This window comes from Oncorhynchus nerka, linkage group LG6, assembly GCF_034236695.1.
Source record: "Oncorhynchus nerka isolate Pitt River linkage group LG6, Oner_Uvic_2.0, whole genome shotgun sequence".
NCBI lineage: Eukaryota > Metazoa > Chordata > Actinopteri > Salmoniformes > Salmonidae > Oncorhynchus > Oncorhynchus nerka.
In genome coordinates, this window is record NC_088401.1 from 54,373,996 (window position 1) to 54,387,418 (window position 13,423).

A 13,423-nucleotide genomic window follows, 5' to 3' on the forward strand; every position below is an offset into this window, starting at 1 on the left:
TTTTACACCCAGCTGGTGCACCCGGCCCATGGCCAGTAACTCTCATCCTGAGCTCTGACATGACATGTCCTTAGCATGGGTCTGTTCAGAGGAGGGACACAGCCCGGCCCGCTAGAGAGGACAGTAAACTCAGTTAGGAGTAAGTGTGGTGCGGATGCTGATTCATGCTGGGCTCATTGCCTGGACACCTTTCTCAGGGGCAAGAGGTCGGCTATCCGCTCAACAGACCTTTGGAAGGCCAGCACTGAATGGGAAAAGGAATACCTAAACTCAGCAAAAAAAAGAAACGTCCCCTTTTCAGGACCCTGTCTTTCAAAAATAATTTGTAAAAATCCAAATGACTTCAAAGATCTTCATTTTAAAGGGTTTAAACACAGTTTCCCATGCTTGTTCAATGAACCATAAACAATTAATGAACATGCACCAGTGGAACGGTCGTTAAGACACCAACAGCTTACAGATGGTAGGCAATTAAGGTCACAGTTATGGAAACTTAGGACACTAAAGAGGCCTTTCTACTCTGACTCTGAAAACCACCAAGAGAAAGATTCTCAGGGTCCCTGCTCATCTGCGTGAACGTGCCTTAGGCATGCTGCAAGGAGGCATGAGGACTGCGGATGTGGCCAGGGCAAGAAATTGCCATGTCCATACTGTGAGACGCCTAAGACAGCACTATTGGGAGACAGGGCGGACAGCTGATTGTCCTCGCAGTGGCAGACCACGTGTAGCAACACCTGCACAGGATCGGTACATCCGAACATCACACCTGCGGGACAGGTACAGGATGGCAACAACCACTGCCCGAGATACACCAGGAACGCACAATCCCTCCATCAGTGCTCAGACTGTCCGCAATAGGCTGAGAGAGACTGGATTGGGGGCTTGTAGGCCTGTTGTAAGGCAGGTCCTCACCAGACATCACCGGCAACATCGTCACCTATGGGCACAAACCCATTGTTGCTGGACCAGACAGGACTGGCAAAAAGTGCTCTTCACTGACCAGTCGACGGTTTTGTCTCACCAGGGGTGATGGTCAGATTTGTGTTTATCGTCGAAAGAATGAGCGGTACCCCGAGGCCTGTACTCTGGCGCAGGATCGATTTTGAGGTGGAGGGTCCGTCATGGTCTGGGGCAGTGTGTCACAGCATCATTGGACTGAGCTTGTCATTGCAGGCAATCTCAAAGCTGTGCGTTACAGGGAAGACCTCCTCCCTCATGTGGTACCTTTCCTGCAGGCTCATCCTGACATGACCCTCCAGCATGACAATGCCACCAGCCATGCTGCTCGTTCTGTGGGTGATTTCTTGCAAGGCAGGAATGTCAGTGTTCTGCCATGGCCAGCGAGAGCCCGGATCTCAATCCCATTGAGCACGTCTGCGACCTGTTGGATCGGAGGGTGAGGGCTAGGGCCGTGTGTCGTCCGTCGTCCGTCCCCCACCACACACACAAATGTCCAGGAACTTGCAGGTGCCTTGGTGGAAGAGTGGGTTAACATCTCACAGCAAGAACTGGCAAATCTGGTGCAATCCATGAGGAGGTGATGCACTGCAGTACTTAATGCAGCTGGTGGCCACACCAGATACTGACTGTTACTTCACATTATTATTATTCAATTTCTGTTAGTCACCTGTCTGTGGAACTTGTTCAGTTTGTCTGTTGTTGAATCTTGTTATGTTCATACAAATATTTACACATGTTAAGTTTGCTGAAAATGAACTCGGTTGACAGTGAGAGGGTGTTTATTTTTTGCTGAGTATATATGAACTGATCTCACAGCAGAGAGCAGAGACTTTACCAGTAGGTATTCTGAGTCCCTTTCATACATTAGCTCACTGGACTGTCACTAAATCTGTGACTCAATCGTAACATTGAGTTGAATCGTGGGGTGTGTAGTGTGCTCTCATGCTACCCCCCTCTGTCACTGAGGTAGAATTACTGTAGACGTGCCTGGGAAAGGGGTTTCACAGCCATAGGACAGGATTAGGCTTAATGCGTCTACATGCTTCCCTTCCCAAACAGTTTGTGCATATATTATGACATTTTGTGATGTTTTGGTCTTCGCAAGAGTTATTTTAGCTGGGGTTTCTTCAATGAAGTGTTTGTCATTCAACGATAGACGACTCGTTTTCATGCAAAAAAAAATTCACTTGAGAAATGCTGCACCAAACATCTTAGTTAGATGTAAAAATGTGTTAGATGTAAGATCGCCTCTGAAAAACGTAAAAATGAATGACTTATGAGTAGGTGTGTATACATACTACGGCGTCTCAAGATGGACACACGATATTAGTGCAGCCTTTTTCTAGTTTTTCAAGCGCAGGTCTTTTTAAGGGAGTATGCATTCGCACTCGTTTGGTTCGGCTAAGCGCCAGCTGAACCAACGCATGGGGAAGCCTTAAATGTCAACCCCAACAACTCATTTTAGAAACGGCAGACTGTAGTCCGAGTTACATGTTTGTTACAGCACTGAGGAAACCGTAGTCACAACCTAGACTAACCCAGAGAACATTGAGCCAGATATTTCACAGGATTTGTAAATGTGAAGAATCCAGTTGGTATTTCCACTCACCACTAAATATGGTGTCGTGAGGAAGCCCAGTGGGAGAAGATGGCACGGGATGGATTTTTGCTGACATTCTGCTCATTTTTAGTTGACATTTGATCTCCATACATTTTTCAGGTTTCCAAAACTAGAATCTGTAACAGAGTTGACTGTAATTTTGTGGACTTTACCCGTTGCCAGAGTTTCTAAAAAATGCCGTTGTTTAGAAGGAGTGCAAGGGCAAATTAAGTTATTGCACGTGCGCACTTCACAATGTAGGCATTCCCTAATGAACATATGCAAATAAATGCTAGAAGGAGCGAACGGGATCTCACTAGCTTGAGCTTGGCTCTGCCCATCTGTTCTGCCCACTATGATAAATTGGCTCCTATTGGAAATAACCGGCTCTGGTCCATCTTGGGTTAGTTATAACAATCTTTGATAGCACTGTAGGCTCATATTACAAACGCATGCCCGGACTGTTGCATAACTGGATCAAGAGAGAAGCAGGCAGCCCCCCCACCCCCCCCAAAAAGACAGCACAACTGAGGACAAGCAGTAGAAGGCGAAATACAAAAATGACAAAGTTTTTGCTCTCTTGTCTGACTGCAGACTACAGCTGTTTCCTTTGTTCCCTGTGGAGCCTGGCAGCTAGGCAGAGGCTGCATGCTAGTCCTGCCCCTCCATGTCTTTATTTCTGGTGGTTAGGACTTAAGGGACAACTGACAACAGATACAGGGCTCCTTTACAGACCTTTAGGAGTGAGTGCCCCCACCCACTCCACTCTCTCCTTCATTGCTCTGGGAAGCGTTCCCTAACAATGTGTTATAGGACACTGTATTGTCTTGGTCTCTCCTTCAGTCTTTTTGTTGTTGTCCCTCTTATATCCTGCTTCCGGCATTGTTCCTTTTCTCTCCCCTCCCTTGTGCCTGAGAACCAAGTGGACTTGTCTGCCTGGCTGCTTCCGCTGTTCTGTGGCTCCTGATTAGTGCCAGAGCGTTGCCCCTGGTTACAGGCAGGCAGGTGGTGTCTGGTTACCTCACCTTGCTGTGTCATTCTCCTGTATCGTTAACCCCAGCCAAAGAGGGTAGGGTGGAGACTACACAGCAGGCCTCGGGTGTGGATTCTGTTTCCTTTGAATTCTCTCTGCTTTGGGTTTCGACTGGGGGGTTACTGTTGAGGCCAGGGCCTACTGCCTGAGAGAATTGCCTAACCTTGTTTTCACACCTGACTGGGTTTATTTACTGAGAACCTGGAGTAGCCTAAATCATCATTGGTGGAATGGTTCTTTGTTTTTCCGACTTTACCTTTTAGAGCACGATCTCTGATCATTATCATGTTGGAAAGGAAAAGTGTTTCCAACCAGCTGATGACTGATTTCTAAGGTGAGTAAAACCCTTACGGGGATGGGAGGCGGTCTCATTGCACAACAATATTTTGTTTGAAAACAACTCTGTTTTAAAAGTGAAACCTTTGACGTTGACACATACTTTAATTTGTCGAAAGTGGTGACTTCACAGGGAATGGTATTTGGTTAGGCCTAACAGCAGGTTATCGTTGTTATTATTCAATATAATGAATGGCATCTTGTCCAGTACGTTACTGTCAGTGTGGAACATCTGCACTTGTTGCTTCTTTGACAATGCTGTTGGAATCAATGTTTTACCCCCACATGTAATTTGCCTTATGGGCATTTCCATCGAAAAGGACCCATTTGCACCAACGTGACGTTCATAGGAGCATATCAAATTGGGTGTCAAAACGAAAGCAAGAAGTTTATATTTTGAGGAAATGAAGGCATAGATCCATTTATCAACCCCTTTCCATCTAAAATTGTTTTGGCATAAGTAAAGGCTTGGATTTCTGGATAAACATGGAAAAGGGGTTTAAGACATCTACCAGAAAGTCTTAAAGAGGTGTCACAAAATACATCAACACACTACTTATGATGTAAAGATCTCTGGCACTAATACCAACACTTATATTTAGATTTCGGAGGAATTGTTTCTAGCCTTGTCCCCCAAAAACCCACATCTTTAAGATATTTTCTCATTTCTCTCCCTCTCACGGGGAGGGAGGATAGTGGAGGTTCACAAGAAGTAACAATTAATGGTAGATCTACCAATGAGTTAGAGTGATTTTACTGATATCCATTTAGTTTATGAATTAAGTGATTTAAAACTTGTAATTCCGTTACCAAATTGGTAACAGATTTACCCCATAAAAAATCACTACTGGAATTACTGCAGCTGAATTGGCTACAATGGGAAATCATAATAGTCACAAACCACAGTTGGGTCACCTGCTACTGTTCTCCCTTCCACTGTCATGCTGTTATGATCCGCTCATAACTGTTTTCTTTCTGTCATCTGGTGGTCAAACAAAGTGTGTTACAACAGTCTGAGTCAAGACACTATATATATATATATATATATATATATATATATATATATATATATATATATATATATATATATATATATATATATATACGCTGTGTACTACTCCCTTGCCACAATAGTGCAAACTGGCGCTAACCAGAATAGAAAGAGGAGTGGGAGGCCCCGGGGCACAACTGAGCAAGATGACAAGTACATTGTGAGGCATCTGTTTTCTCAAACTAGACACAAGTCCTCAACTGGCAGCTTCATTAAATAGTACCCACAAAACACCAGTCTCAACAGTGAAGCTACTTTAACTTTAAGCAAAACATCAGGAAATCTTGCCTTTTTAACTTTATAATGGAGGAAAAACTATACCATAGGAAATTACTGGAGAAAAGTTGCCTACACATCAGTCAGAGTGCTATCTGGTGGACCAATGTTGTGAGCAAATATATTTAATCTGATGAAGAAGTGCAACTGAAAGTGTGAAAATCCTCCTTTTACATTCATGATTTGGAGCGAACTGAAGCCTAGCAGAATTTACAATAAGAAGCTATTTAGATCTGCTGTTTACGAAACACAGCAAGATACTTTTTCAACATTTTCTTTCCTTTTCAGCGTGGAAAACGCAGAATCCTGCTTTAGTGACCACTGCTGTACTGAACAATATTGTACTGAACTCCGCTGATTTGTACTGTGCTGTAGAGGTCGACCGATTTTATGATTTTTCAACGCAGATACCGATTTTATTTGATGACCAAAAAAAGCCGATACCGATTTAAATCGGCAGATTTTTATTTTATTTTTTATAAATATATATAATATTTGTAATAATGACAATTACAACAATACTGAATGAGCACTTTTTTAAAATTCTAACTTAATATAATACAAAATCAATTTAGTCTCAACGAATGAAACATGTTCAATTTGGTTTAAATAATGCAAAAACTGTGTTGGAGAAAGTGCAATGTAAAAAATAAAAGTTAACGTTTAAGTTCCTTGCTCTGAACATGAGAACATATGAAAGCTGGTGGTTCATTTTAACACGAGTCTTCAATATTCCCAGTTAAGAAGTTTTAGGTTGTAGTTATTATAGGACTATTTATCTCTATACCATTTGTATTTCATATACCTTTGACTATTGGATGTTCTTATAGGCACTATAGTATTGCCAGCCTAATCTCGGGAGTTGATAGGCTTGACGTCATTAACAGCGCTGTGCTTCATGCATTGCTAAGAGCTGCTGGCAAACGCAGTAAAGTGCTGTTTGAATGCTGCTTATGAGCCTGCTGCTGCCTACCACCGCTCAGTCAGACTGCTATATCAAATCATAGACTTAATTATGATACAATAGACAGAAATACGATCCTTCGTTTTCGGATTTGACCGTATTAATGACCTATCATTTCGCAAACAGAACGTTTATTCTTTCAGAGAAATACGGAACCGTTCCGTATTTTATATAACGGGTGGCATCCAAGTCTAAATATTGCTGTTACATTGCACAACCTTCAATGTTATGTAAAATTCTGGCAAATGAATTAGTCTTTGTTAGGAAGAAATGGTCTTCACACAGTTCGCAACGAGCCAGGCGGCCCAAACTGCTGCATCTACCCTGACTCTGCTTGCACAGAACGCAAGAGAAGTGACACAATTTCCCTAGTTAATATTGCCTGCTAACATGAATTTCTTAACTAGATATGCAGGTTTTTTTTAAATATACTTGTGTATTGATTGAAAGGCATTGATGTTTATGGTTAGGTACATTGGTGCAACGACAGTGCTTTTTTTTGTGTGAATGCGCTTGTTAAATCACCCGTTTGGCGAAGTAGGCTGTGATTCGATGATAAGTTAACAGGCACTGCATTGATTATTTGCAACGCAGGACAAGCTAGTTAAACTAATCTCATCAACCATGTGTATGTAGTTAACTAGTGATTCTGTAAATCCACTTCACTTACTGTAGTTCAATAACCAAAATTGTTTTTTTGTTTTTTTTTAACTCAAGGTGCCATGTCGATGGCATACATTTTTTAAAGTGAAAAAGCTGAGTCAAAGTGTAATTCCATTACTGTGGAATAGCCTTTATTTAATCATATCTCAGGGTGTTGGACTACAGATACAAACATTGGTTGAGGCACTCCACTAACACCAGTGTGCTTCTGACGTTTACACTGTTCTTTGTTTTTCTAGCTGCGTCTGTTGGTTTTGTTCTTGTTGCCTAGTGTGTACTATGGGTTGGTTGCTTGGCTTGTTCCAGCAGCCTGGCCACAAACTAACTGCCCTGCTAGCCTAATGAGTGCATGTTTATGAGGAGGCTCAGGTGGATTCATATATCAGCTCTGCAACTGCCTCCCTGGGCCATACAGGAAGGACAAATATTTGTCCATTCAAACGGGTTGGAGTGGCTAGCTTCCTTTAACAAAAAATCATGCCAGAGTTCCATGTTGAACCTATTTAATTAATCTGCATAATTAATGCCCTGACATGAGATATTAGTGGACGTGTGAGGCAGATACATGATGAAGCTCCATCTGGTACTGAGGTAATTAATCGGGCTGAAACAACCCGCTACTGAACCTGGACTCCACTACTTTCACTCTCTGCTCACCAGAGCACCGAGTGTGACACTCTCTCATACAATGCCCAGGAGACACTGGTAGAGGACTGGGTTCACTTCACATTGATCCAGGCCGTGTGTGTTAACCTCTGAACTGGAGAATAACGTTTTTTTTAGGCGTGTGTATGTCGGTCCCTGCAAGTAAATCAACCATTCATCAGATTCTGTGAGAATTAAAGGGGGGTGAACTGTGTGTGTGACATTGTGAATTTTAACACCGTTTTTGTGTGTCCCTGCAGAGTACAGCCGCTTTGAGTCGAAGATCCACGACCTGAGGGAACAGATGATGAACAGTAGCATGAGCTCTGGTTCGGGCTCCCTGCGCACCAGCGAGAAACGCTCCCTCTACGTCAGGTACCAAAACACACGCACAGTACACACCACTCCCAAAATCATCACGTTTAGCACACCACTCACAAATACTATGATTTTTCATCAGCACAAAGTAGGTCATGATGAGACTATCGTACGCCAAGTATCTGCTCATCTGATGAATTTAATGAGCAAGCTTTTCAGTTGGATGCCACACATGACCTATTTTACATAGCTGCATCCTATGGCTGGCAAAAGTACTACCGGTATCATAATGTTATTACATTTTGGCCATGAAGCCAAAACTGTAAGGAACCCCAGTCAGTCAGGAAGAGCAACATGTGCCAGGCAGGCAGCCTCCCCCACTGTAATGAGTGCAGCTGCCTGAGTCAGAACAGTGTTCTGGGGGGTCAAGGTGAAAATGATTATTCTATGATGTAACATTCATGTCCCAAGAACTGGAAACATATTTCAAGCTAAGTGCTGTGGTGCAGCGTCACGTAAACCCAATATTTACAACCCCGGCAAGAATAGCAACGTTTTCAGTTTTGATGGCGATTCTTGACAGAGAAGGAAGCATCTACAAATCCAAGGCTTACTATGAACACAAGCTAGATCAAAATACTTGTGTAACGATGTGTAATCAGTTGGATGTCCAAAGCAGAAACGGTCAATAAACAAACTAAGATACAATGGGAAAATGACAGAACAGTATCTCCCAACAAGCCTGTAGCTCATTGGACCACCTATACACTGTAAACCAGGATGACTAATGCCCTGTAATTCTCTCCTGTCAGCCAGGGAGAGCTATCCTTTCCTCTGTGTGGGTGACTAAGCATACAGTTATGGAGGAAAAGGCTCTGTTTCATTCCAATGCACAGCAGTAGAGCAGACTTCTCCCCAGCCAGCCTATCCTCTGGAATGTGAGACCTCTCAGGTGCACACACACACATAGTCAGGGTCCAATCTGAATGCCTGTGTCAGGGGAGGCACTCATGTAACCTGGCAGTGAGACTTGATACCTGCAGGTAGCTAGTATCAGGGCAGTCTGATTACTTTAGACCGGGCAGCCAGTAGGGAGAACACACTGGTAGTAGCAACGCCACACTGGACCACGTCGTGTCCTGCAGAGCCAGGTCAGATTGTTGCCAGGTTAGTGGCAGTAGTGGAACCTGTAGAGCTATCGGTTCCCTGTCTGACAGACTCATAGCAGAAGTAATGGAAACTGTGGCAAAGACGAAGCCAGTGTGTTTTGCAATGACATTGTCACATTTCATCATGTGACGTAGTGGGTTTTAAACTTCAGAACCTGTTACTAGTATGGTGCAGTAATACTGTATATGCTGTTGAGTGATTGACACAAACACCCCTCCCCCTCTCTGTCTTTCTGTGTGTAGAGCCCTTTTTGACTATGACCGGGCCAGAGACAGCTGTCTGCCCAGCCAGGGCCTGAGCTTCTCCTATGGGGACATCCTGCATGTCATCAACGCCTCCGATGACGAGTGGTGGCAGGCGCGTCTGGTCACGCCCCACGGAGAGAGCGAGCAGATCGGGGTCATTCCAAGCAAGAAGAGGTAACCTCATCACCCCATTTTACCACCCAAAATGTGCTGCTGTTGTGTGACTCTCAAAGTGCCTCAGTAAGAGATTTGAAACAAGTCTTTTCTACGCAGGGTGGAGAAGAAGGAGCGAGCGAGGTTAAAAACAGTCAAGTTCCACGCCAGGACGGGTATGATTGATTCCAACAGGGTGAGTCTGGGGGGCTGTGCTCTCTGGTTCTCCTGCCTGGCAGTGGGCACCCAGGGAGCTGACCCACTTCCCCCTCCCTGAGGCAGGCAGTGTGGGAACAGGAGCATGTAGCAGGGACCTACCTGCTCATTAGAACTAGTGGAGAAACCTAAAGACTCGCATACATTACATTACAGACAGTCTCGCTCTCTTTAAAGACAAGGGGCTACCAAACTGACTCGATGCTTAGTAATGGGACCTGTCGCTATCCTATCTAAGTGCAATTAGTGTTTTTAATGTGATCTGAAGTCTTAGTATACATCAGGCAATGTAAGAAACCCCTGGTTCACCAATACAGGCTCTCACTGGTGAATGTATTAATTGGTTGTCTTGTTTTCACACGATTTTCATATAATATTGTGACACCTGTATGGTCCTGTAATGATATGCTCGCTCATTAGAAGGGCAATTTCCTCTCATATATACCGTTTCTAGGATCAACATGGAAATGATCTCCCCTTTGCATAAGTGTTCCATTCATTTTACCCTGGTTATCTGCCTTCATTTATCTGCCTTCATTCTTTCATTTAGATTTTTTTCTTTGTTTTTAGATTTGTCTGTTTTTATTTCGTTTTGCATGTGTGTTTGGTGTCCTCATTGAACAACGTTCTGTTCTGTTTTTTGTTTCATCCCCCCCCATCGCCCCCCTCCCCTCATCACGCACATCTCCAAGCAGCCAGTCAAAGTAAAGCGCAAAAAAAGCTTCAACCTCTCACGCAAGTTCCAGTTTTACAAGAGCAAGGAGAATATTGTGCAGGAGTTGGTGGAGTCTGAACGTGAGTACCCAAAGTGTGTGATATGAGGGGGTTTTACTTTTCGCGCTTTCCTTTCATGCTTCATCCTTCCCGCAGCTTAATCTCTCCACTCACCTCTGGGACCAGACCGTGGCTGTCTGTCTGTGGGCAGTGCTGTCTTTTCCCGCTCACTGTCATTCACTCACAGCCAGAGAGGACCCACACAGACCCAGGCCTGGGGTTCAGGTGTCGGCCTCTCTGGTATCTGTTCGTCTGTCTGTCCACTGGTGGAGAGTCCAGGTGTGTGCTGCTGGCTGCCAGGGCAGGTGTGTGGCTGGCTGCACTAACACAGTAACTGTGTACTGCTGCTAGAGGCCCTGTTAGACCCCCACTATTCATTGCTGCCCAGTCAATCCTCATCCTCAGTTACTGACCCAGAGAACTAGAATTTCATTAGCTGGACGGCAGCACTAAAAAACACTAACGGGTCAAAACCTCATTCTTAATGGGATTGGCTGTGTGTAATTTCAAGGCCTTGGCTTTCACTGGGAGTAGAGTGGGGCTCAGGGTTTATGGAGCACAGTGCCTCGTGTTGGTCCCCCCCATCTTGGCCTGCCTTACTGCCTCTAGGTGAGCAGCCAGCACACTGCTCCTCCCTTTCTCTTTCGCTCTCTCTCGGCCTGTCCCAGCTCTCACTAACCTCTTCTTCCTGTCTGCCTCTTCTGTTTGTTTCTGCTCTCACCTGTCGGGACACTCAGGACTTCCCAGGGTTAAGCGATGACTTTTATGGATCAAAGAGTTTGAGTAAGTGTGTGGTTGGACTGTCACGCTGCAGCTGCTGTCCCCTGAGTTCCGAGCTAAACGCCTGTTCAATGCAGACCCGGCTAGCAATGGCTGCGACAAACACACACACTCTTGTTTTACTGATATACACACACACACACACTTACAAACACACTGCCCTAGGGTAAGAGAGCAAGTGTTACACCTTGTCTGACTTCCTTCTCCCCTGTAGGGAATTTACTCTAAAAGTTTAGTAGGTCATTGTCAGAGTGATTACTTGGAGAAACCAAGTATCTCCCTCCCTACACTGACTGGACAGGGTTTGCTTTTCCTATTCTGCTTTTCCATGTTAGCAAGCTGAGCTGACTGCCCAGTGCCCATGTATGCTTGTTAACAGGCCCACCGCCACTGTTTTCTTTGGCTTGTCCCCAACACTGTATCTGGTGTGACAGATACAGAGCCCTCGATAGGAAACACTGGCAAGGGACCGGAGGGTCACTTGGGACTTTGTGAAAGGAAACACTTAATTTCCTATTGCTGCAAACCTCCAACCACTTCCCCGTGTAGAAAGCGCTGTTGCTCAGAACAAGACTGTTTTCTTTTCATTTTTTTCCCTCTTTCTGTCCGTTTTCCTTTTCATCGGGTTATATGCAGTGGGACAACAGAGGACTTTGTTTTTCCTTCTTGATGCTCGGCAACTGGTGGTGAACATTTTTCCCTCACCAAAATGAAAACTAATTTATTTTGATGTGGCTTTACTACTACTGCCCAGCTTTGAGCTTTCCCAACATAAACATGTTCCTCTCCTTGCAGAATGCCTGACGTCAAACACGAGCGACAGTGAAAGCAGCTCAAGTAAGCAACCTTATTTTCCTTCTACTTTTTTTGCAGCTTTTATTTCGGACATAATCCAACTTAATGAAAAGCATGCGGCACGTCATTACACCTGTATCCAAAGCAATGTTTTATTTTAGTCCTCGGTGCTGTAGTGAGCTGGCATTTGACTGCGATAGTATCAGGCACTTAGTAGCAAAACAGTCTCTTTCGTCTGCTGTTATGGAAAATGTGACTATGAAAAGAGTACTTTAAACATTCCATTACTATCAACCACATCTAGTAATCCATTGTTATGGGATTATAATAAAGATTTATTTTTACTCAAACTGTTGTCTTCCTTTCTGCTATTCAGAGGGTCAGGAAGACACAATTCTCTCATACGAGCCAGTGATTCGACAGGAGAGTAAGTATGCAATATACTAGATGTTCTCCTCCATTTAGGATGGGGTTTGATACCATTAATTGCGTATCTTATTCCAGTGTTTGCAGACATGAGTTTTGACCTGCGCCCTCTCTTCTCGTTTGCAGTTCATTACACAAGGCCTGTGATCATCTTGGGCCCAATGAAAGACAGAGTAAACGATGACCTGATCTCAGAGTTCCCTCACAAGTTTGGTTCCTGCGTTCCTCGTGAGTAGACCACTCGACAACATGCACCACATTATCACAGCCACTTATAGAAACACTAGTGGAAAATATATATATCCTGTGTTTTAGTGACATCTCCCTAACAGTCATTTGAATCTGTCCCTCGATCTGTGCAGACACGACACGTCCGCGGCGGGAGAACGAGATGGACGGCCAGGACTACCATTTTGTGGGCTCACGGGAGCAGATGGAGAAGGACATTCAGGATAATAAGTTCATTGAGGCAGGCCAGTTCAACGAGAACCTCTATGGGACCAGCATCTTGTCTGTCAGAGCAGTGGCTGAGAGGGTAGGGAGCACAACACATCATAAATGTGCAATATACACAAGGTTAATTTCTGATTGATTGTTAAGGGATGTATGAGAAAATGTGTTATTTTGATACTGAAGTGCTCTTTCTCTCCTTCCTCTTCATGAAGGGAAAACACTGTATCCTGGACGTGTCTGGAAACGCTATAAAGCGACTGCAACAAGCACAACTTTATTCGATCGCAATTTTCATCAAACCAAAATCCATTGAAACTCTTATGTAAGTGTGTCTGTTCTTGGATCTAATGAACTGTTAAAAGATTATCTTTACTGTAACTCCATACAACAATCATTTCCTGTACTGTACACTAATCAACCATGTCTGTGTTGCAGGGAGATGAATAAGAGACAGACATTTGAGCAATCCAATAAAATCTTTGATAAGGCAATTAAACTGGAACAAGAGTTTGGAGAATTTTTCACAGGTAAGTCCACTACTTTATTTTTTTTTAGGTTCATCGCA

The 13,423-nt window shown here is 44.0% G+C and overlaps 1 protein-coding gene across 5 annotated transcripts in view; it reads left to right on the forward strand.

Annotated features, from left to right (window-relative positions):
- The window catches only part of LOC115130645 (disks large homolog 3-like), a 123,534-nt gene that overhangs the window by 106,917 nt on the left and 3,194 nt on the right, over positions 1 to 13,423 (forward strand). For 3 of the 5 annotated variants that reach the window (XM_065019675.1, XM_029661988.2, XM_065019676.1), the window contains 10 exons: positions 7,789 to 7,903; positions 9,259 to 9,435; positions 9,535 to 9,610; positions 10,326 to 10,425; positions 11,980 to 12,021; positions 12,356 to 12,406; positions 12,532 to 12,633; positions 12,768 to 12,940; positions 13,071 to 13,180; positions 13,294 to 13,385. In XM_065019675.1, coding sequence (XP_064875747.1) covers positions 7,789 to 7,903; positions 9,259 to 9,435; positions 9,535 to 9,610; positions 10,326 to 10,425; positions 11,980 to 12,021; positions 12,356 to 12,406; positions 12,532 to 12,633; positions 12,768 to 12,940; positions 13,071 to 13,180; positions 13,294 to 13,385 — 1,038 coding nt within the window. Of the gene's footprint in view, positions 1 to 7,788; positions 7,904 to 9,258; positions 9,436 to 9,534; positions 9,611 to 10,325; positions 10,426 to 11,141; positions 11,188 to 11,979; positions 12,022 to 12,355; positions 12,407 to 12,531; positions 12,634 to 12,767; positions 12,941 to 13,070; positions 13,181 to 13,293; positions 13,386 to 13,423 lie in introns of all 5 variants that reach the window. The other 2 variants (XM_065019677.1, XM_029661992.2) reach the window with 1 other exon arrangement.